At 39.5% G+C, this 25,749-nt stretch overlaps 1 protein-coding gene across 2 annotated transcripts in view; it reads right to left on the bottom strand.

The window, feature by feature from the left end:
• Positions 1 to 4,036: 4,036 nt before the first annotated feature.
• Positions 4,037 to 25,749, bottom strand: part of LOC307135120 (NLR family CARD domain-containing protein 3-like) — a 108,434-nt gene continuing 86,721 nt past the window's right edge. The window contains exons 7-11 of one of the 2 annotated variants that reach the window (XM_079831311.1): positions 25,513 to 25,686; positions 25,234 to 25,407; positions 22,127 to 22,300; positions 21,997 to 22,043; positions 4,037 to 4,961 (exon numbers count right to left, since the gene is read on the bottom strand). In XM_079831311.1, coding sequence (XP_079687437.1) covers positions 4,432 to 4,961; positions 21,997 to 22,043; positions 22,127 to 22,300; positions 25,234 to 25,407; positions 25,513 to 25,686 — 1,099 coding nt within the window. In that variant the 3' untranslated portion in view covers positions 4,037 to 4,431. The remainder of the gene's footprint in view (positions 4,962 to 21,996; positions 22,044 to 22,126; positions 22,301 to 25,233; positions 25,408 to 25,512; positions 25,687 to 25,749) is intronic. The other variant, XM_079831312.1, reaches the window with a different exon arrangement.

Raw genomic sequence — 25,749 nt, 5'->3', positions numbered from 1 at the left:
AATGTTACGCCTGATCGGTGTAGAGGAAATTGTTCACCGGTCATAATGTTACGCCTGATCGGTGTAGAGGAAAGTGTTCACCGGTCATAATGTTACGCCTGATCGGTGTAGAGGAAAGTGTTCACCGGTCATAATGTTACGCCTGATCGGTGTAGAGGAAAGTGTTCACCGGTCATAATGTTACGCCTGATCGGTGTAGAGGAAAGTGTTCACCGGTCATAATGTTACGCCTGATCGGTGTAGAGGAAAGTGTTCACCGGTCATAATGTTACGCCTGATCGGTGTAGAGGAAAGTGTTCACTGGTCATAATGTTACGCCTGATCGGTGTAGAGGAAAGTGTTCACTGGTCATAATGTTACGCATGATCGGTGTAGAGGAAAGTGTTCACTGGTCATAATGTTACGCCTGATCGGTGTAGAGGAAAGTGTTCACCGGTCATAATGTTACGCCTGATCGGTGTAGAGGAAAGTGTTCACTGGTCATAATGTTACGCCTGATCGGTGTAGAGGAAAGTGTTCACCGGTCATAATGTTACGCCTGATCGGTGTAGAGGAAAGTGTTCACTGGTCATAATGTTACGCCTGATCGGTGTAGAGGAAAGTGTTCACTGGTCATAATGTTACGCCTGATCGGTGTAGAGGAAAGTGTTCACTGGTCATAATGTTACGCCTGATCGGTGTAGAGGAAAGTGTTCACTGGTCATAATGTTACGCCTGATCGGTGTAGAGGAAAGTGTTCACCGGTCATAATGTTACGCCTGATCGGTGTAGAGGAAAGTGTTCACCGGTCATAATGTTACGCCTGATCGGTGTAGAGGAAAGTGTTCACTGGTCATAATGTTACGCCTGATCGGTGTAGAGGAAAGTGTTCACCGGTCATAATGTTACGCCTGATCGGTGTAGAGGAAAGTGTTCACCGGTCATAATGTTACGCCTGATGGGTGTAGAGGAAAGTGTTCACCGGTCATAATGTTACGCCTGATCGGTGTAGAGGAAGTGTTCACCGGTCATAATGTTACGCCTGATCGGTGTAGAGGAAAGTGTTCACTGGTCATCGTTTATTCAGGATTCTTTGATGAATTGAAAGCTCATAAGAACAGTTTTTATCTGAAATCTTTTTTCTACTACATTCAAAAGTTTTGGGTCAGTAAGAACTTTTAATTGATTTATTTTTTGGGAAAGAACTGAATAGATTTATTCAGCACGGATGCATTACAGTATTTCTCAATTGCTAAAACACATTTCTTGACACCTTCACCCATATTCTAAAAACTTTAAACACAAAACCCAGTCTTTAAACTACATTCACCAAACCCGTGACTCTTCTGGCAAATCAAACACTCGCCTCAAAACCATTTAATCGGTGCTCAAAATCAAACAATACTTTCAGATCATAAACACAGCCAGTCCATATATACACACTCATCAGCATTCATTACACACTACATCAGAAAACTCAGAACACAGCGTCCAGGGCATGCAGTTACAGAGAATTGTTTTTTATTGCATATAGAAAGTAATTTTGCCATAAATAAAAGTAAATAATTCACAACTCAGTACAGCAAATATATTGCACACTGTAAGTAATACAGTTTTGAATGTCTGTATTTTCAGCATAAAAATAAAGTAAGGCCAAAGAACAAAGACAACTCTAAATGAAAAGCGTATTACACAAAATATTGTGCAATTGCAAAATCAAAGTCAATGAGAGCCTCATGTGTTGGAGAATAAAAGATTCCCTCCAGCCTCATTAGTCTTTCTATTCTACAAAAGAGAAAATGCTCTTACAAATATATACATACAGAAACAATAGTAATGGACATCACATTCATATGTTAAATGTATTGTAAAAAAATTTCTCTTTTTCCCCCACTCACCTTTCTATTGACAAACTGATGTATTATATCAAATGTATACAGTAAACTTTCAGTCGCACAAATTAGAAAAACAATACATTGACCTGTTCAAGGTTTGTTTAAGGTTTTGCCTACAAAGTGACTGATTTGACACATGGGTTTAGGTCACTGAGCATTGGGTTCAGAGAATGGGCTTTAGTTTTTAGCAATAGAGAAATACTGTAAATTGATCAAAAGTGACATTTATAATGTTACAAAAGATTGTTTAAAATAAATTCTGTTTTTTTAACTTTCTTTTCATCACAGAATCCTGAAATAAACAATAATAATCATAAATGTGTTGATCATCAGATGCTCATATGAGAATGATTAGTGAAGGATCATGTGACACTGAAGACTGGAGTAATGATGATAAATTCAGCTTTGATCACAGGAATAAATCACACTTTACTATATGTGTGTGTGTGTGTGTGTGTGTGTGTGTGTGTGTGTGTGTGTGTGTGTGTGTGTGTGTGTGTGTGAACAGCTGATCTACACTGGAGTGTGTGTGTGTGTGTGTGTGTGTGTGTGTGTGTGTGTACAGCTGATCTACACTGGAGTGTGTGTGTGTGTGTGTGTGTGTGTGTGTGTGTGTGTGTGTGTGTGTGTGTGTGTGTGTGTGTGTGTGTGTGTGTGTGTGTGTGTGTGTGTGTGTGTTTGTGAACAGCTGATCTACACTGGAGGAATATTTCACTGTTTTACTGGAGTTATGATCAGATTCATGAGCACAAGAGACTCAAAGACTGTCATAGATGTATGAAAATGTATTAAAACCATAGACTGTAAAAAAATATGGACGACGCGACTTCATTGACTTCCGCTGACCAAAGTTGAAGCTTTCATAGGCCCGCTCACGGCGCTGACATCTTGGGACCGAATCTGCGCAGTAGCGATCTCGGGACCGGAGTTGCGCAGTAGAGAACAGGAAGTAGAGGCGCGATTATCAAAAGCCCGCCCACACTCTCACAGATGCAGAATAATTAATTATGTTGGTGTGAAATAAACAGTTATGGAAGTGTAGAAATGAAAGCTAAAGCTCCAATCTCCTCCCAAAAATCCAGAAAAAAGTCCGTTAGTGCCTCAGTGACAAGTTCACTCAGAGAAGCCGTCAATCTCAGCTGTCAATCATGACGTCACACCCTCCGTTTTTATATCATCACATAACTCACTAAAACTAAACTTATTTAAAAAACGAACACTTGAAATGAAATTATTGTAATAAAAACTGCCTAAAATGACAGAAACCATCTTTAGGAAACAATTATTTGAAGTGTAATTAAATAGTTTAGTGTGTCTCGCGCCCATTGAAATACATGGAGAGGCGGGGTTTAGGAGCTATACTGGGACCGGCCACCGGGGGGCGATCGAGGCCCGAAAGCTTCAATTTCTGACTGGAGCACTACAGGCTTGATTAAAACACACAAGCCCAGAGAAGGGAGGCACACAGTTGTGTTATATAGAACAAAACATCATGATATTGTCCCATATTAATAACCGAACTGAATCATAAACATCATCAGGACGAACACACACTCTCGGTCAGATGCTAACACGCTACTTACTGAAAATAAGAATTAATGTCCATCGTTTCTTCTTGTTGAACACAGAAAGTCCGTGGGGGAATGTTTACGGTTAAACGAGACTCATTTAAAACACGTTAATAACAATATTAATCGCTAATATTTCCGTTAACTAGCCCCGCTCTGCTAACTGTAGAACTGCAACAACGACATGTTTTCAAATGTACAGCTTAGCCAATCATTAGCCTTCATGTGGCTCAACAGCCAATCAGAGTCCGACACAACAACGCGTCACGTTTACTCTGTGGCTCCGCCCTCTCTATGGCTCTGGGTAGCGCTGGGCGGAGCTTACATGAATATTCATGAGTTTCCTGTTTGGCGTTAAAGACACTCTGAAAATATGAACACGTGCTCTCCGGATCATCACAGAAACTGTTTTGAGATTTCCAGCTTCACATGAAAGAGCAGGACAGACCTCACAGCCGACAGTAAATACATAAATAAATAAATAAAGAGAGACTCAGTGATTCTGAGAGAATTCATTCTGCTGATCTCATCACATTCATGATTATTCATACTGTCATCAGCTCACATCAATCATTCATAAACCACTTCATGATTAAATCAATCAGTCCTTTATTACATCTCATGATCAGTTTACAATATACATATTACAGCAATCTGATAATATATCAATATTATTACAGCCTTATTACAGATTCAGAGCAGTGTGTGTGTGTGTGTGTGTGTGTGTGTGTGTGTGTGTGTGTGTGTGTGTGTGTGTGTGTGTGTGTGTGTGTGTGTGTGTGTGTGTGTGTGTGTGTGTGAGTGTGTGAGTGTGTGTGTGTGAGTGTGTGTGTGTGTGTGTGTGTGTGTGTGTGATGAATCTAGATTCATAACTGCAACATAATGGAGGGAAAAAAATAAAACTGTAATTAAGTGAGATTTGAGTCTGTGTGCATGTGGACGTTAGAAAGAGGATTTACAAGTCCGTGTGTGTGTGTGTGTGTGTGTGTTTATTTAATCTGACACAGAGACACTGAAGAATAAACCGTAAATCCAGCACAGAGGGGTTCAGTGAATGTGGTGTAGAGTGTGTGTAAGTGTGTGAGTGTGTGTGTGTCAGAGACGCTGTAGAAGGACAGAGTGCCGGCCGACACGTCCACACACACTCCTGCTCTCTTAGAGGATGAACTGATGTCAGGTGTAGCAGTCTCGTTCTTATTGTGACGGACAGAGAATCTGTTATCAGAGCAGAACAGACTCCAGGATTTGTCATTGAGTCCAAACACACAGTCTTCACTCCCTCCTTTCCTGCTGATTCCTTTATATGTCACTGATATTTCAGCACTTCTGCTCCACTCAGCCTCCCAGTAACAGCGTCCAGTCAGACTCTCTCCACACACAACCTGAAGATACTTATCAAATCTCTCTGGATGATCAGGATACGGCTGACGCTCTCTCACACACTTCACCTTCCTGTTCCCCTCAGACAGAACGAGACGAGTGTGTGCTGTGTTTGGATCCAGTGTGAGATCACAGGCCCCTGAACACAAGAAGAGAGAAACATCTAGAACAACAGACACTAGACGAGTGTGTGTGTGTGTGTGTGTGTGTGTGTGTGTGTGTGTGTGTGTGTGTGTGTGTGTGTGAGTGTGTGTGTGTGTGTTTGGATCCAGTGTGAGATCACAGGCGTCTGAACACAAGAAGAGAGAAACATCTAGAACAACAGCCACTAGACGAGTGTGTGTGTGTGTGTGTGTGTGTGTGTTTGGATCCAGTGTGAGATCACAGGCGTCTGAACACAAGAAGAGAGAAACATCTAGAACAACAGACACTAGACGAGTGTGTGTGTGTGTGTGTGTGTGTGTGTGTGTGTGTGTGTGTGTGTGTGTGTGTGTGTGTGTGTGTGTGTGTGTGTGTGTGTGTGTGTGTGTGAGTGTGTGTGTGTGTGTGTGTGTTTGGATCCAGTGTGAGATCACAGGCGTCTGAACACAAGAAGAGAGAAACATCTAGAACAACAGCCACTAGACGAGTGTGTGTGTGTGTGTGTGTGTGTGTGTGTGTGTTTGGATCCAGTGTGAGATCACAGGCGTCTGAACACAAGAAGAGAGAAACAACTAGAACAACAGCCACTAGACGAGTGTGTGTGTGTGAGTGTGTGTGTGTGTGTGTGTGTGTGTGTGTGTGTGTGTGCTGTGTTTGGATCCAGTGTGAGATCACAGGCGTCTGAACACAAGAGAGAAAGAAACATCTGGAACAACAGTCACTAGACGAGTGTGTGTGTGTGTGTGTGTGTGTGTGTGTGTTTGGATCCAGTGTGAGATCACAGGCGTCTGAACACAAGAAGAGAGAAACAACTAGAACAACAGCCACTAGACGAGTGTGTGTGTGTGTGTGTGTGTGTGTGTGTGTGTGTGTGTGCTGTGTTTGGATCCAGTGTGAGATCACAGGCGTCTGAACACAAGAAGAGAGAAACATCTAGAACAACAGTCACTAGACGAGTGTGTGTGTGTGTGTGTGTGTGTGTGTGTGTGTGTGTGTGTGTGCTGTGTTTGGATCCAGTGTGAGATCACAGGCGTCTGAACACAAGAAGAGAGAAACATCTAGAACAACAGTCACTAGACGAGTGTGTGTGTCTGTGTGTGTGTGTGTGTGTGTGTGTGTGTGTGTGTCAGGGTTCCCACTCTTTCATGAACACCAGATTCAAGGACTTTCAAGGACTTTTTCAAGCACCATTTATTTTATTTCAAGCACCTATCAGATTCATAACCCAGCATATGTAGCATCACGAAATACCTCTTAAAATAGGTTACTTAAAGGAACATGTCGACTTTTTGGGACTTAAAGGGGGGGTGAAACACTAATTTTCAGTCAATATCATGTCAATCTTGAGTACCTATAGAGTAGTATTGCATCTTTCATATCTCCGAAAAGTCTTTAGTTTTATTATATTTATAAAAGAAAGATACGCTGTACCGAGTCTTTCCGAAAAAAGCTGAGTGTCTGGGGGCGTATCGTTTGGGCAGAGCTAAAGAATGACGAGCGCGCGCAGCTATTGCGCTGAGCTATTGCGCTGAGCTATGCATGTTTACATAGAAAAACAATGGAATCGATAGCTAACAACACAAAGACATTTGAAGCATTTTTACTCACCACCTGCTACCAACACACGACCGTGAACCTTAATTGCTGGGATTGCTCCATCTTTCAGCATTAGGCGAGCTACAAATCCGGAGTTGAACTGTACCTTGTTTATAAACCATCGTCGCTGAAATTCAGGGAACAAACAAACACTTGCACAACTCCGTTGCTGCTCTGTAAAAACATGATTGTCTTGCCATGACAACCAAAAACCACATCTTCGGAGACATTGTTGATTTCGTGAAGTCCTGTGACTGCAGTGCAGCCGGCTTCCCTAAAGCGTTTGCTCTCTTGCTCTAATCGCGCACCCGTACAAGGACATTCCACCCCATCTGATGTCACATATACCCATACTCGAAAAAAACTCGACGAAATCGGGAGTATTTTTGGCACAGAGATACTCCATCAAACGTCCAACTTTTTTTTGTGAAACTTTGTCCATGTTTAGAATGGGAATCCAAGTCTTTAACAGTGTAAAAAGCTGAGTATGCATGAAAACAGCACCCCCCCCCCCCCCCCCAAGCTTATTCACCATAGCCCCCTGAGTTAGATAAGTCCAAACATACCATTCTCATTTCCGTGTCTGGTTGTGTTTCAACTCTGTCTGACGCACCCACCGCTAGCCTAGCTTAGCACAAAGACTGGCCGTAAACGGCTCCAGCTAGCCTACAGCTCAATAAGCAACATTTTCCTCCATGTTGCGATGTGTATAGTTACATCGTGTACTAAGGCCAACGGAAAATTAAAAGTTGTGATTTTCTAGGTCGATATGGCAAGGAACTATTCTCTCATTCCTGCGTAATGATCAAGGAACTTTGAGCCGTACCATGGGTGCAGCGGCGCAATGATATTACAGCGCATGAAAATTGTCCCAAGCGCTCTCTCTGTGCAAGCAGGTTGTCACGTTGGTTATGTTGACAGAAGTTAGCCGATTTTCAGGCGCTGTGTAATATCAGTGCTCCGCTGCACTCATGGTATGGCAGCAAAGATCCTTGATTATTACGCAGGAATGAGAGAATAGTTCCTACTTCGTAGGATAGCCATATCGGCCTAGAAAATCACAACTTTTCATTTTCAGCAAGTGTATACTGCTCTCCGTCGGTTCAAGTTTTTTTTCCCTGCTACCCCTCCACCCCCCGAACATAAGCAACATTTTGTTCTGTCTTTGATAGCACATATATTGTAGGACAATTTTTTTTAAATAACATCATTCTAAACAAAATGTATTTCAAATTTAATTCAAGCACTTTCAAGGACCTATATTTGTTTTCAAGTACTTTCCAGGCCTTGAATCCATGTGTCTGAAATTCAAGTACTTTCAAGAAGCGTGGGAACCCTGATGTGTGTGTGTGTGTGCTGTGTTTGGATCCAGTGTGAGATCACAGGCCCCTGAACACAAGAAGAGAGAAACATCTAGAACAACAGACACTAGACGAGTGTGTGTGTGTGTGTGTGTGTGTGTGTGTGTGTGTGTGTGTGTGTGTGTGTGTGTGTGTGTGTGTGTGTGTGTGTGTGTGTGTGAGTGTGTGTGTGTGTGTGTGTGGGCATGTTTTTGTGAAATATCAGGACACAAATGTGTATAATGACATGGGTATTACAAAAAGAGGGTGAAATATGAGGACGTTCCCCATGTCCTCACTTTTCAAAATGCTTATAAAATCACAGAATGAGGTTTTTTTCACAGAAAGTGAACTGCACAGTCTCCTGTGATGGGTAGGTTTAGGGGCAGGGGCAGTGTGTGTGTGTGTGTGTGTGTGTGTGTGTGTGTGTGTGTGTGATGGGTAGGTTTAGGGGCAGGGGCAGTGTGTGTGTGTGTGTGTGTGTGTGTGTGTGTGTGTGTGTGTGTGTGTGTGTGTGTGTGTGTGTGAGTGTGATGGGTAGGTTTAGGGGCAGGGGCAGTGTGTGTGTGTGTGTGTGTGTGTGTGTGTGATGGGTAGGTTTAGGGGCAGGGGCAGTGTGTGTGTGTGTGTGTGTGTGTGTGTGTGTGTGTGTGTGTGTGTGTGTGTGTGTGTGTGTGATGGGTAGGTTTAGGGGCAGGGGCAGGGGCAGTGTGCGTGTGTATGTGTGATGGGTAGGTTTTAGGGGCAGGGGCAGTGTGTGTGTGTGTGTGTGTGTGTGTGTGTGTGTGTGTGTGTGTGTGTGTGTGTGTGTGATGGGTAGGTTTAGGGGCAGGGGCAGTGTGTGTGTGTGTGTGTGTGTGTGTGTGTGATGGGTAGGTTTTAGGGGCAGGGGCAGTGTGTGTGTGTGTGTGTGTGTGTGCTAACTGGGATGTGTCACTGTTTTGTAAATGAACATTGGAGCAGGGGCCACTAGAGGGCGTCAGATAACCTCCAAGTGAGCCGTGGGATGAAAAAGTAGGGATTTAAAGTAGGGATACAAAACCCAAAATAAACAGTAAATACAAAAACATTACTAACAAAAACACTTTTCACATTTTATATTTTATTTATTTAAAGACTTGTATTTTTAAAATGGATCTAAAAATGGATGTTTATTTCTATGTATGGAATATTTCAAACGTGGTTTATTCAGAACTACACACACCAACAGGTCACTCTCAATATGACTAAACAAAGCCTCAAATTCTGTCAGTTTTATTCTGAAATTCACTCAATAAATGTGTTTTCCTCTGTTTAATGTGGCGTGACAGATCGCTGTAGCGCCTCAGTTCAAGCGGCATCTCTTCCTCTTCACTACGAGTTACAGCAGCAAATAAACATGAATGAACATCAGAAGATACAGAACAACTGACTGACATCAATCCTGTGTCATGTGATCATCCATCAGTGTTTCAACCGCAGAAAGACGTCAAGCTTGAGAACAATATGTCACGCAACATTACATTTACCTCCGGAAAGACATTCAATGACAATAAACTCCACAGTTAACTAGAAAAATAACTCTAGAGAGTTCACTATATTATATATTCATTATATCTCTACTCTTATTAAAGGTCCCGTTTTTCCTGTGTTTTTGAAGCTTTGATTGTGTTTACAGTGTGCAATATAACATGTGTTCATGTTTCACGTGTAAAAAAACAGTATTTTTCACACAATGTACTGATCTGTATACCGCTATTTTCACTGTCCTAAAAACGGCTGTTCTATGAAGTCCCTCCTTCAGAAATACGTAAAGAGTTCTGATTGTGCCAGCGGCTCCCGTGTTGTGATTGGACAGTAGCTTAGCGCACGTTGCCCGGAAAGGTCACGCCTCTTACCATAACAGGGAGATGAACGCGCTCAAACTACAGCCCCTGAAGGCCAAACAAAGGTGATTTGACTCCGGGATGAAAATAACAGCGTCTGAACAACATGGCGACACACGCAACCGAACGCAACACTTCCTCTTCTCCACGAGGGAGAGCAACAAGACCACGCCCCCTTTTCGCGTATTCTTGTGGGCGGAGTTTAGTCAACAAACTGTTCTACAGACGTCTTTAAAGCAGGAAGTACAGGGATGTAGTCCAAACCGGCTGTTCGCTGTAGGCTTTGAAAGGGAACTTCTGTTAAATAAAATATCTCGCTTGGCATTGAACTTTGAGCTTTATAATTTTGCAGGTATTATTTATGCTCTAACAGCAACATTACACACTAACTAAAGTTTGAAAAATGGGATCACGAAGAACAGGACCTTTAAAGAGTTATGACTATAGTTATTATTATAAAACTGGAGGCTTCTCTATAGTTTAGAGCATTAGTTGAGATATTCAAATATTAACACACTTTATAACAATATTCATTAGTTATAAACATTCAAACGAGTCCTCATAACATTTTAAAGCCACGATGTACAGAACATCACACAAAGATATAGAAGAAAATTCAGAAAAACATTTTGGATAAATAAACCTAAAATAATAAATGAATAACAGCAGAAAGGCCAAACTGCAGATCTGCAAATTAAATCGGCCTGTGCTAGCACACTCTCAGTAGCGCAACACTGATGCTCCGAAAAACTATCAAATATTCATTTACAGAATTAAATTAGAACAGAATATACCTTTCTAATAAACACAATAAAATAAAAACGCAATAAGTCATATGTGTATAAACCGGTGTGTGTAATCAGATTAGCCGCTTTCACACAGCAATCCCGGGAAATTAGCAACGGCGTTCTGACTTTTCATTCGCCCGCATGAGAAGTGCTTTAGTTTCACTATCTGTTCAATTTGACAACATATGACGTCTTGTGAAAGGCATAAGGAATGATCAAACAGAACGCGTGTTTGCTCTTAAAAACACAAGACGGGTATAATAGTATCAAACTGCAGAGCCGCAGCGCTGATGAATGGAGAAGAAGGCTGGGTCTCGAGTGTTGAAGCTGCGAGACGTGGCTCAACGGTCAAAGATGATCATTTACCAGTAAAGACTGTGTGTGAAAGGGGCTATTGAGCACCCCATACAGCCAAAATGGCATGATCCTCGTTTCATAACACCTCTGCGGAGATTCCACTGGGAGATTGGTAGTGGAATCAGGCTCTTCCTGTCGAATCTTCAACTATTCGGGGTCACCCCTACATTGTAATATGTTGATTAATCTCATATTTGATGTGTTGGGTTGGGTTTACTCAGTTTCCCAGTGTTCATTCTTCAGCTTCAGCTCAAACGCAATGCCACACATTATGATTGGGTTATTAGAAACAATCTCATTCCTCTTAGATGTAGATTGATGATGCATTATTGATAACTAGCAGTGGAAATAAAACTGCCCATCACTAGTAGCTCTGTCAGAACTTTATATTAATGAATGAATCCTAATGACTTCTTCAAAAGAGAAGATGCTCTCTTCATGATCCACACATAAGAACTCACAGGAGTTCATGAACCTTCTCTGAGAGGCAAGTGATGTTTATACACCACGGTCTGATGTGAGACATATTCATAAATCACCATCACCAGTTAAAGGAAATATTCTGTGTGAGCCTTTACTCCAAAAAGAAGTTTGAATACTCCATTGAGCCTTGGTTTATTCAGAATAATTGTGATATTTTCTTGTTTTCTTGTGGCTTATACGAGTCGAGTTCAGTCTGAAGTAGCCAAACTAAAGATATCTCCTGCTCATCTTCTAATAACAGTGAAGTGATAACTTGAGGCAGTGTGTTCACTTTACAGGTGGAGCATTCGCCCTCTCTGCTTCTCTCTGAGGGAATGAGCTGAGACCATCAGCTGAACACACATCTCTCTCACAAGCACTTAAAGGGTGAGTTCACACACACACATTACAGCTCTGTCATCATTCACTCGCCCTCATGTCGTTTCAAACCCGTAAGACCTTCGTTCATCTTCAGAACACAAATGAAGATCTTCTTGATGAAATCTGAGAGCTCTCTGTCCCTCCATTGACAGCGACACAACTTGTTTAGGTTGCAGATTTAGTCGCACAAGCGGCTCGTGAAGGAACACAGACTGAACGACACCTTCATTTAAGCAGAATGTCTCAAATGGAGATTGCTGAACTCCAGCTTACTTGTGTTTTGGTGTTTTCAGATCATCCACAGTGTAGAGAGAGCACATGCACATGGTCGTCAGATTGCAAATATGAAGTAAAACACTGGTCAGAAAATGTGTCCTCTTCAGAGAAAAGCTCTGGTTGGGGGATTTACAATCTTGACATCTGGCAACCGCAAGCATGAAAGCTCGTAGAAGCTTCTTAAAAACTCTGTAATATTTTGTCTCCTCTATTTTATTTTATTTTGTAACTATATATTAGTCTCATCTTTTTTCTTCAGTGATATTTCATGTTGATATAGTCACAGTTGTCGTTCAATGATGTTTGTGTCGTCTCGTCATCGTCTCGTCTTGGTCATGAAAAAAAGGTTGTCAACAAAAAATTATCATCATAGATTTCATTAACGAAACTAACACTAGTTTAATCTGAGTCTTCTGAAGAGGCATGTTGCTTTATATGATGAACATATGATGAACGAGTGATTTAAATATGGTAAACAGAAGCTCAAACATGCTCACATGACACAGCAGAACCTCATTGGATCTTGCTCATCATGCAGGCACATTTGAGTTTCTGTTTACCATATTCTTGGTTGGACCTGGACTGTCAAAGGCACAGAAATATGTTTCATTAAAAATATATTAAAGGGTTAGTTCACCCAAAAATGAAAATTCTGTCATTAATTACTCACCCTTATGTCGTTCGACACCCATAAGACCTCCGTTCATATTCGGAACTCAAATGAAGATATTTTTGTTGAAATCTGATGCTGAGAAAGGCTTCAGATAGGCCTCCATTGGCATTCAGTACATTTACACTTCCAAGATCCATAAAAGGCACTTAAAACGTCGTTACAAAGTCCATCTCACCACAGTAACTCTACAATAATCTTACAATGCGACGACAATAGTTTTTGTGCGCAAAAAAAAAATCTAAATAACACCTTTATCCAACTTGTTATTGCCTTCCGTGTGTGCCTCCACGACGCATGCGCGAGAATATGACGTAGCGCCGGGGTTCGGAAATCCATGAAATGCACACTTTAGCCCGATTTTGAGAACTACGCCGAGACCTAAAGCACGATCAATGTAGAATTCAACAGCTTAGATACGCGCGTCTTCCTCTGCTTGTAAACAAATCGCTTCTGGGTCATGTGTCCGAACGCCGGATCTGCGTCATATTCTCGCGCATGCGTCGTGGAGGCACACACGGAAGGCAATAACAAGATGGATAAAGGTGTTATTTTGATTTTGTTTGCGCACAAAAACTATTGTCGGCTTATCGTAAGATTATTGTAGAGTCACTGTGGTGAGATGGACTTTGTAACGACGTTTTAAGTGCCTTTTATCGGTCTTGGGATTGTAAATGTACTGAATGCCAATGGAGGCCTATCTGAAGCCTTTCTCAGCATCAGATTTCAACTAAAATATCTTCATTTGTGTTCCAAATATGAACGGAGGTCTGACGGTTTGTCGAACGGCATGAGGGTGAGTAATTAATGACAGATTTTTCATTTTTGGGTGAACTAACCCTTTAATTTATGTTTTAAAAATGAACAAAAGTCTTATGGGTTTGCAATGACATGATGAGTAAATGAGGACAGAATTGTACTTTGTGTGTGAACTATCCCACAACATTAATAAACACACACAGAAAATTCCTTTGCATTTCACCTCTGCTCTCGATTCCTAGTCTAGCTTTCTAATAAACCTGCCATTGTACACTATGAATATTGTTGAATGTGTGACCAATTGCTTTTGGTGCTCTGTTGTAACTCGCTTTAAATAAATGCTAAATGTAAATGTTATTATTAAATTGTAAAATGTAATGAATTCCTCTTAGTTATTTATATTGTTTTTGTTGTTATTGTATAGTGCTATTCATCTGTTTCAGTCACATGATTGTTCTGTCCATCCACCATATTTATGACTAAGGTCCCGATCAGACAGAACGTGTTCTTCAGGTTTGAAAGCGCGAGGCGCACCGCACTGCCTTTTTGGTTAACTTTTATAATTTAGAATCAGCTGTCCTGTCAGTCTAATCGAGGATCATAGCACGAGCGCTCTAGAATCTTTTGGTTTTGCACTGTGGTAGTTGTGGTTTGTGAAGTCATACAGCTCCAGGTAACCCGCGATAGCCACCACAAGTTTCTCCTCAATCATTGCCGTCTCCGGATGTTCCAAGCAACTGTAAACTTCCGTCACCACAACCGAAGACCCGCCTCTCCATTCATGTGATTAGACAATGGCAATCCAAGAATTAAATCACGTTTTTATTTCTATAAAAAGCAAAACGAAACTTCACCCTCACACTCTGTCATGGCAATATCGCACAAGATCTCGTCACATCCCAAGACAATGGGAAAAAAACAGCAAATGACATTGGGTGCTTTTCTACTCAAGAGTTGATTTTTTTTCAACTTCAGGTGCTCAGAGCGCTCCTATAAAAACACGAGATGCAGCAACGATTAAAAGGGTCATGAACTTGCTTTTTAATTTTTTATTTATACTGTTGTCTGAGGTCAACTTATGACGTTCGCGTGGTTTTTACATTCAAAAACATCATAATGAATAAGTAATGGGCTATTTTGTACTCTGGTTTTGAGGCTCTCTCAAAAAATATAAGCGTGAACCACACACACACACACACACACATTTTCAAATATCAAGTCAAAAGAGGGAACAACGCACATCAAGAAAGGAATGTTATTTCACTATTTAAGATAGCCCGTCGGCAGGCCAGTGATATGTTTTGGTACCCCATCATTGGCCCATACATGTCAGAGTCTGATCCCGAATTGCAATGAATCAACAACACCACAAATAAAGGATTCTCCAGCCTGTGACAGCGTGCTAAGGTATGTTCATATACATTGACTCACTGACAGGGCGCAGCCTTCAGAAAGAGCAGAACACGATTGGCTACTTGCGTGATGACGTACACCACAGACACAGCCAGTGCTCAGCAGTAGAAGGCTAGATCCACTCTGTCATGGCAATATTGCACAAGATCTCGTCACATCCCAAGACAATGGGAAAAAACATCAAATGACATTGGGTGCTTTTCTACTCAGAGTTGATTTTTTTTTTCAACTTCAGGTGCTCAGAGCACTCCTATAAAAACACGAGATGCAGCAATCGGTTAAAGGGGTCATGAACTGGCTTTTAATAAAGCTTTTTAATTTTTTATACTGTTGTCTGAGGTCAACTTATGACGTTCGTGTGGTTTTTACATTCAAAAACATCATAATGAATAAGTAATAGGCTATTTTGTACCCTGGTTTTAAGGCTCTCTCAAGAAATATAACCGTGAATCGTACACGTGCGAGCCTCAAATATCAAGTTAAGAAAGTGAGCAACGCACATCAAAAAAGGAATGTTATTTCACTTATTGATTATCATCATAAAAAATAAACTTATTTAAATAATTTTTTAAAAATAATTAAATAAAAAAAATAAAAAAACATATTGCTGTGGTACCGAGTACCGTAATACTTTTATGGTATTGGTACCGACTACTGGAACTTTGGTATCATGACATCCCTATTGTCACGTGGTGTTTTGGGTGTTGGTTCATGTTTCATTTTTAGTTTATCATGTTCACTGGTATGGTACTCAGTGTGTCATGTTCATTGTCTTGTTTCCTGGTCTTGTCATGTGATTCCCATGCCCTCATGTGATCTTGTCATATTCTGTCATTGGTTAATTGTCTGATCATTGTTCACAGGTGTCCCTTGTCTTGTCACTAGTCTCTGTCTATTTAACCCCTAGGAGCTGTTTTGTGGCCCTTTAGAAGTTGACATACTCTGACATGTGTTTTTTTTCAGTTGCTTATAAACATATTAATGGCAAAAGTGTAAATACACTGTATTGAGCACAAACTGGGCTACCATAATATCTGAGCAACATGTATGTACATGCTTGTAATTTTGAGAGAAAAAAGTTTATGCATGATTTTTGAAAAAACAATTTTTTTTTATTTATTTTTTTTAAGTTTTTGCTTCAAACTGATGTGAGAATCAAAAGACAAAAATTACTAAGAGCATTTTTTCTACATTTTTGCGCCATTTTATTTTTTGTTTTTGAAAGTAGTCTCATGCTAAAAAAAATAAATAATAAATAATTAAAATTAAGATACAATTTATACAAAACAAAATTCACTTTAAAGAAAGCAATTCACTTTCTACAAAACAAAAAATTCCCTTTCTAGAAAAAAAACTCGATATTAACTCGATAAAACAAACTTTGATATTAAATTAAAAAAATAACATTAGGCTATAATATTTAAACATCAATATGAAGAAAAATACGTTTGACTGGTACTATATTGTACTATATTGCATCTGAGCAGACATTTGTGAATAAAAGCTTTATTGCTGTGACACTAGGCTCTTTTACAATAAACACATTATAATCTGTCCAAAACAGGCCAAATAAATCTTGTCTAAACAGTCTTTCATGTATGACATGTAGCAGGATTCATATTTAAATGGTCTTTGTGCGTTTAATATTCACAGATGCTAACAGAATAAACTTAACAGAATAAAGCCTACCTTACAATCAGCCCTTGCTTTAAGAAATTAACAGCTTTTCATTAGGTTTCTTCATGAGCTTTTCTTCTCAACACATGTCAAAACGATGTAGCTGAAGTAGGCTATAGCAGTACTTTATGTGTTTATTTGAGTTGATGTGTGGGCCAGAGTTTCCGCTAGAAAAAAATGGTGCCGGTCAAAGTGACCGGCAGAGGTTTCGTTTTCCGGACATTTTGATGATATGCCGGTCAAATATCGCCTCTTAATTATTCAAGTTGAGGAAAACTGAAAGCAGTTTATGTAACTTAAAAAAATGACATAATCAGGCCGTAGCCTATATGCAACATGTTTATTAGCATAACTTTTAAATAGACGGGAAAAAAAACGTCCGATTGGCGTCAATCAACCAATTTTTTTACAATGGTTTCACATTTCATAGTTTAACAAACCAACCCCCCTTCCCCACATAAAATATCCGAATATAGCATTGTTTTTACTCAAGCAAATTTAATTATAAACTCAGTATGTCTCATTTAGTTGGTAACATTTAAATTGGCCACCGTGTGAAATGACTCCTTGTCAAATGAACTTGAACAAACAAATGACTAGGCCTATAACATTGTCTCGCGTCATTTTTGGCTACTTTTTACGCTTTTTTGCAGTGCTGAATTGTGCAGCTGCCGACTTAAAATCAAAAGTTCCCAGTGTCTCTCCACAACTTGCAATGCGCATAAGCCGCGTAACCTTGTTCTCCGCAAGGCGACTTCGCTGCTTCGTCTTGATCCGATTCTGCAGTGAGAACCCCCTCTCTGCAGGAACACTCGAGACAGGGATTACACAGGCTATCTTGGCGAGCTTGGTCCACTCTGGATACATTTAGCTGAAATCACATATGAGGACTTCGCAGGCTGTGGAGAAATGCAATCCTCCATAGCCACGGAGCGCTGTCATGACAGCGAGGGCATCACGTCGCAGGCTTACGGTATCGATAAGAGGAGCGGTGTCCGCAGACTCAAGGCTTGTAAAATGGCAAACAATCCTTCTGATCGCTGGTTCTGCATATTCTTGGAGAGCTATAAGATAATATAATAGGTGAGAACGATATTAGAATTATAGGCCTACAAAAGAATGCTGCGTTTATTATAAATAGGCCTGTATGGGTCATTCTGTGGAAATGTCCATTTTTCTGTCCCTAGCCTTTACAAAAATATCACACTTAAAAACACTTTAGGGTCACAATTTCTTTACATTTTAAAATAAAACAATGTTATTTGAAAAATTACACCTTCTTGAGCCATCAATAGGCTATTTGATTTTTATTAATTCTATAGAATTCCCATTATATCCCATATTTAAACTATAAAATATATATTTTTTTCTGTCACATTAAATACAATGCGACATGTGACATTATAATAATTTTACATCCATTTAATTCTGCTACACTCAAAAGTTAAGATTTAAAGGATTGCATCATTAATTGTAACCGGTTTTCAAATAGTTTCATTGTTAACGTACATGGTTGCGCAAACGAACTAACCCCATTCAAGCACACTTTTAACAACCCTGATTAAAATAAATAAAACATTATCTCCATATTTGTTGTATTATTATTTTTCGTTAACTCTGACTACATTATGCTGAAAAAAAAAGAAAAATAATATTTAATAAAAACCTTTGAAATTGCCAAAGTATGGTAACACCAGTGACAAAAGTTACATGCCGTCTTTAAATAAATGCACAAAAAATATAATTTTTTATTTATATATTTTACATTTTTATTAATCTAATAATGTGGTGTAAGTTTAAATGTTAGAAAAATAAATACATTTTAAGACACCTTGCCAGTTGCCATACCAAAAGTGGACATTTCTGTAGAATGACCCATATCAACATCTACTTACCACTATGTGTCTGCGGATATCTAGAGGGGTTCAGAAGGGCATCGAGGCAGTGAAGTAGATCCATGCAATCGTCGAGGAACCGATCTAGCAAGGCATCTATCAGATGTTGAACATAGCGTTCTCTGGCTTTTTTGAAAGCTTGAATGGAGCGGTCGCTTGAATTGGTCACTTTGACATCTTTGTACGTGCCGTCTTTAAATCCCGCCTGGAATGTTTCCTCTTCTGGACCGGGGACATCTTGTAAGTGTGTAAATGCCGCGACAGATGCTTGCACTATTGGTCGGATGCTGGAAAGATTGACGTTGTCTTTCTGAAAAACTAAATTCAGTTTTGTCATCACTGGTAGTAGATCGGCCAGTGCGTGAGTCAGGGCTATGAAGCTGTAGGTCTGGATTTGACCAAGCAGCCCTTGTGCTTGGGTATTTCCTCCCACTGCCTCTTCATTCATTTCCATGGCCACAGCTGCCCAGTTGTGCTTCATGGCCTCCACAGCCCTGTGTAGGGATAGCCAGCGGACTGCACACGGCTGCTTGAGGCTGACCATGTCCTCATCACTGAGTGCAGCTGTTAATTGGCGGAGCCGGGCTGTTCTGGTGGCAGAGTGTCTGTAGAAGGAGTACACCGAGGAGATCGTGTTTTTGTAAGCTCTGATGTTTACCACAGCTTTCTCTGCGTCCAGCGCAGCAAGTGCAGCCCTGTGGGCAACGCAGTGCACCTGGATAGAAAAGGGATTTGCTTGCTTAAACAAAGCACCCACCCCACCATGCCTTCCCATCATTACACTTGCACCATCTGAACCCAGGCCAACGACACGGGACAGTGCTATATCCATTTCGCGAAGCACCGCAACAACGCGATCATAAATGCATCTTGCTGTCCCGGAGTCCACATCATAATTTCCAAGAAAGCATGTCTCCACCTTTCCTTTTATTTCCAGCTTTAGATATATGATTAACTTTTTGTTCACAGTGATATTTACAGTTTCATCAATTATTATTCCAATGAAGTCACTGTTTTTCAGTTTTTCACGGATCTGTTCCACCACGATGTGTTCTAATGCCTTTTCCATATCATCCACAGAGTCGCTGTGGCAATAAATGCCATCGGTGGTGACAAAATCTGGAGCCTCGAGAGCTTGCAGTAGCTCAGTCTGTGCTACAAAATGGTTAGATGGGAGATCGTGTTTTGCCATGTGGAATACAATTTTGAGCTGAGAGCATAGTTTTTTCTTAGAAGTTTCCGTGGCCTTGTCACAGTGGCCTTTCATCGCAACCTGCTGTGGCGTTAAATTGTGCGCCGCGACATGGTCATTGCTCTGACTATGTTCAATGAGAGCAGACATTCTCAAATTATTCGACCCTCTTGTGAATCCGTTGCATCGTCCTGCCTTTTCGCAGCGCGAACAGAACATTTTTTCGTTACCATCAACTACCTCACATCTTAGCCATGGGAACTTGTCACTCCATTCCGACCGATACGCCCTACACTTCGGCTTTTTCTCCGGTGGTGGCGGAGCTGTCTGGCTCTGGACATCTGAGGCTTCAGGCGTTCCTGATTCAGTATCCTCCTTCGCGTCTGGCCTTTGAAAAAAACTTTTAAGGCTAGTCTGCCTGGGCCTGGCCATATTTGAAACGTCTCTCTATAGTTCGTGGTTTAGGTCTATATTATAGCCGTTAGGCGTGCGCTTTATTTGAAATGCAACATGCGATGTTGTTTAAAAACTTTCAAACGGTCGATTCAGATTGTGTTAGGGGGGCGGGGCCGGTTACTAGGCAGTTTTAATCTGACAATTTGTCAGATTTTATTCTGAAATTTTAATCTGACAATTTGACCGAAAAGATTTAATTTTTTCGGACATTTAATTTTTTTCCCGACCAATGTCCGGTAATTACCGGACAACAAAAACCCTGGTGTGGGCGTCTCAGCATTTGAATCTCAATAAAGCGCATGCTCCATGGGCGTGGTCGCATTAGCGGTTAATGAACTGACATCTATCACTTTTCAACCAGATTACATAAACACAGCATATTTGTTTTAGATTTGGTTTACACTGTTTAAAACCTGACATTTCAGCGTTTCTTTAGACATATGTCTCATGTTTGTGAGACAAGTATTCACTAAGCTAGAGGTCGTTTTCTGAAGACTATCTGAATGAATGTCTTTGAGAGAGAGGCTGCAGATTGCACATCATGTTTGTTTTCTTTATTTTGCAAAAAAGCAAAACATTTTGTTTTTATTGTGAATAAAATGAAACATAACAGATTATAATGATGTATAACACTTGCCTGAATGATAAAAACAATAGAGTTATTTGAGTCTGATAAGAAAAAAAGAGAGCCGGACCTTCGACTCGAGAGGGTTAAGCCCTCATGTTTGCTATGTGTCTTTGTCTGATATTGATCATGTAACCACTGATGGTGAGTTTCTGTTGTAAAGTCAAGTCAAGTCTAGTCTAGTCTGTTTTTGTATTGCCAAGTCAAGTCTTCTTTTTATGTTTTGAATTTTCGTTTTGGAATAAACTGCACTTGGGTTCACAAACTTGCCTCTCCAGTGGATTCATGTTACACATATTCCCTAATTCACAGTATCCGATCCTTTATTAACAAGACACCAGTTTTCATTTCATTAAGATAACAAAATGTTTAAAACCAAATACGTTACATTAGGCTGCAGGTAAGAAACTTTGTTTGAAATATGTTTCCTTATGGTTTGGCTTTCCTTGGGGTCAATGTATCCTGTTCTGAAATGGGTCTATTATAATTTATATATCGCAATATATATCATTATTGCAAGAGGCTGCGATGTATATCGCAAAATGGATTTTAGGCCATATCGCCCATCCCTAGTGCAATGTCTTACGTACATGAGCTAGAACCGGCATGTCTATTGCTCTGTAGTGCGATCCGTTTAGCTCTACAAGTCGGATCACAAGTTGAGGTTTGAAGTTGATTTCTCAATTCATTACCCCTTTAAAACGCAAGATGCCCAGGGCGCATAAAGAGCACAAAATGCTCACAGCCAATAGAAAACTATGTAAAAAAAATGTGTAATTACATGATTCTTAATTGTGTGGAAGTATAACCTTGACTTTCTTGTAAAAGTCTTCTCATTTTTGCATGTTGTACTGATGTTACTGTAACCTTTAAACAACATTCAATTAATAACGAGAAAACCAGACATTTTAACATTATAGAAACATTTCAAATCAAAGTTCCCACAACGTTTTGAAAATGGGCTCATTTTTTTAGCTGGGCTCCATTGTGAGGACATTTGGTAGTAAAACCAGAGATCATTGTGGGGACCAGCCAGTGGTTCAAATGAGAAAAATTAATAAACTATGCTTATTTAAAATTGTAAAAATGCAGAAAGTTTTCTGTGAAGGGTAGGTTTAGAGGTATGGACTTAGGGGACAGAAAATATGTTACATCAGTATAAAAACAACAGAAGTTTATGGCAAGTCCCCACGAAGATACAAAAATCCAACATGTGTGTGTGTGTGTTTGTGTGTGTGTGTGTGTGTGTGTGTGTGTGTCTGTGTTTGTTTGTAGACATACACTTTCGTGGTCCTGCTGTAATCCTTATCTCACCTCCATGATCAACACTATAAACACACAAACACACATTAATGTAAATATACATCATGCACACATGCGTTCATTATGTCAGTATCAGTGTTTGACACACTTCAGTATCTGTAGTGAGCATTTCGGATCCTCCAGTTTGTCCGAGAGCAGCTTGACTCCTGAATCGCCTGGGTGATTGTAGCTCAGATCCAGCTCTCTCAGGTGTGAGGGGTTTGAACTCAGAGCTGAAGACACAAAACCACAGCCTTCCTCTGTCACCATACAGCCAGACAACCTACAGATGGATCAAAACAGCCTCGTCATCTATCTAGTTCTCTTTATACGTCTCACCAAAAACATGTTCATATTTGTCTTATTAACACATTAAAACACACTGGATTTTCAAACATCAGCAGTAATGCTACTCAATTAAATATATCAGTAGTAATTCAATAAACACACTTTAAAAAATGTAATAATACATGCAGTCCTCCAGAAATTCACATTTACATTTCTGTAAGGACAAGGACACACATATTGAATCGCATCTCCTCACATTTATTTGTGATCACATGGCTACAGTTACCAGCTCCATTAAGGCTTTTAGCCCAAAAGAGCTCACATTAATAAAGATATTGATTTTGAATTCTCATATGTTCACACCTCGTGTCTTTACAGAGAATGATATTTTCTATTAATTTTCCACTAAGTTCTGCGATCGGAAGAGTTTTGAGCGCTCTCTCCCGTCTCATTATATTGGGGCAGAAATGTCATCAATATGATAAAAAATATCCATTCAATGAGTTCCTGTTTTTCTATATTTATAACATAAGCGTATGAAATGAGTTATCACACGATCAAGACTGCTGTTTTTTTTAACATCTTTTAATTTGACGCGTTAAAAATATGTAACGCAATTAATACAGCATCTGCGTTTTCTATCATTAAAGCCACAACAAGACAAAGAGAATGCGCTGTCTGTGAATGTACCATCTGTGGCTTTGTTTACACTACTGTGTTTTTGCTTTAAAATGCATAACTTTTGCTATTTGGGCTGCTCTTGTGTGAAAAAGGAACAATATAGAGCAACACGAAAAAAGTCAGAAAAAGGCCTGGAAAAGGGCAAGGTAGATTTAGGGTAACTGATGAAATAAGAGCTACTATCATAGACCATGTCATAAACCAAAGGCTATCATACAGAGAGGCTGGTGAACGAGTACAGCCAAAACTCAGCCAGGATACAGTGGCATCCATTATTCAGATTTTTCAAGAAACCAACAGGTAGGACATTGTATAAGGGCTTCTCCTACTGCAAAGTGTAAATTATTTTACCATGTATTACAGTGACTGTATGCCTCTGGTCCCTAACTGTATTTTGTCTATCTAAGGATTCAACGGCTCCCTCAGGGGGCAGAGGAAAGCTCCTGAATGAAGAACAGGCATTTTGCAAGCTACTCTGAGATTGGTCATTAATTTTTTGTATTGAATTTCTGCAGCAAAAGGAACAAAATGCATGCATTTACTAAACCCAACAAAACAAAAATGTGGAGTCTTCAAAAGACACACAATCTATGACCAATAAAATATACTGTCTGTTGTATAAGGGCAGACCTGACACATAAAATAATGCAGTTTCTGTAATTCCATCTAGTGTTAGTGTTTTTATAACATTGTGCTATGATTGACTAAATGTCACATTTTTACCACTATAGTGGATTTACAGCTCTCTGTCGAAAGGCTTGTGAATTCTAGTTATTTTTACACATATTTGCCAATTTTTTTCAGGTTGTTGATTTTAATATATAATAACAGATTCTCAAAGACTATTTATGTCAAGTTTTTTGTTTGTTTTACAACCACTTCGACTTTTCAAACCTGTCTCCAATTTTTTTGGGTGTTCATATACCAAGTACCAATAAAGTCACCAAGTTTCAGACCATTCCGATGAAACTACGATTTTTTAATTTTTTTTATAAAACGCTTCGGGTCATTTTTAACCTGAAGCACCCCAGAGGGTTAAATAAAAAGTTGTTACATTTTTGAAGCCTAATAAATGTTAAAATTGATAGCTTTCAATCACAGTGTAATGTTGAATGGCTATAATGTTTAAAAGTGAAACAAAAAGTCAATTTTCACCTACACATCAGTTGCAGTATTAGTATTAGTGATAATGGCCTTCATTCATAAAAAGATGCCATTAAACTAGTATTTAAATATACTGCCTTTGTGTTGTTTCTACATTCATTCAGAGATTAATTGTGAAACTATTACTATTACACAGACGAGGCTTAATTTAGTCCCAGACTAAAATGCATGTTTTTAACTGAAAGCATATCTTAAAATATGTCAGTGCCCTTGTTTTGTCTCAAGACGCACATCAGTAATGTTTTTATCTAAGGCACGTTTATAAAAGCTACTTGTCCTACATGCCCTAATTGAACTAATGCCTAATCCTGACTTAATCTAAACCCTGTCTGTGAAACCAGGCCTTAATGTTTTTAATTTTGATTAACCACTGAAAAATGTGTGATTGATTAATCAGCTTTTTTTAATTGATTGCCAGCATTAATTTATATATTTAAAGTTTATAACTGAGTGGAATATGGAATATGGAGTTTTGCAACAAATAACAACCTTTAACACAGTGTTTTGATTTATTAATATTTATATAAATCATTTTATTAAATGATCTATACATGATATGCTCCATCTTCTTATTCTACTTGAATTTATTGATTCAATTAAAAAAAATTGTCATACAAGATGCACACTTCTAATAAGGTTAGAAACGCTGTAAAGGTATAAATGCCTCTGGAAATCTATTTAAGGGGTCAAATATTGTCACTTAATGGAAAAGATTATTTCTGTCACTGCTGCGATAGACCAATAAACAGAATATAAAAAACATGAAAATCTTTGGGAGTCAGCTCTCCATGACAGTTCTAAACCAGACAAGATACCAGACCAAAAAACACACACTCAGTAAAATATCATACAATTATAGTTCATCAACAAAATTTGTCAATATTGCACACCCCCAGTGTATGTGTGCTTAATAGGTGTGTGAATCTGCACTGGTCTCATTACTCAATTCAATTATGATTATCATGTCAAAAAGAATGACTTAAAGAGTGCAGAAAACCCACATCAACAGTCAGATCATCTACAAACAGACACCAACATTATGACCGGCTGACTGTAAATTATATTTTATATGTTCTTAAATACCTCAGTATCTGTAGATGACAGTTTGGACTCTTCAGCCCATCAGAGAGTAGCTTTACCCCTAAATCCTGGAGGTCATTGTTAGACAGGTCCAGCTCTCTCAGGACACAGTTTGAGGATTGAAGAGCTGATGACAAACTCTCACAGCAATGATCAATGAGATTACAGCCAGCAAGACTGAAAGAGAGCAGAACACACACATCAACATTCAGATCATCTACAAACACTTACAAACATTATGACCGGCTGACTATAAATTATATTTTATATGTTCTTAAATACCTCAGTATTTGCAGATTACAGTTTGGACTCTTCAGCCAATCAGAGAGCAGATTCACTCCTGAATCCTCTAGGTCATTGTTACTCAGATCCAGCTCTCTCAGGACACAGTTTGAGGATTGAAGAGCTGATGACAAACTCTCACAACACTGATCAGTCAGATTACAGCCAGCAAGACTGAAAGAGAGCAGAACACACACACCAACGGTCAGATCATCTACAAACAGACACCAATATTAT

This window comes from Gobio gobio, assembly GCF_949357685.1.
Source record: "Gobio gobio genome assembly, chromosome: 12".
Taxonomy (NCBI): domain Eukaryota; kingdom Metazoa; phylum Chordata; class Actinopteri; order Cypriniformes; family Gobionidae; genus Gobio; species Gobio gobio.
Note: the sequence above shows the minus strand (reverse complement) of the source record. Positions and strands in the feature narration are given on the sequence as shown.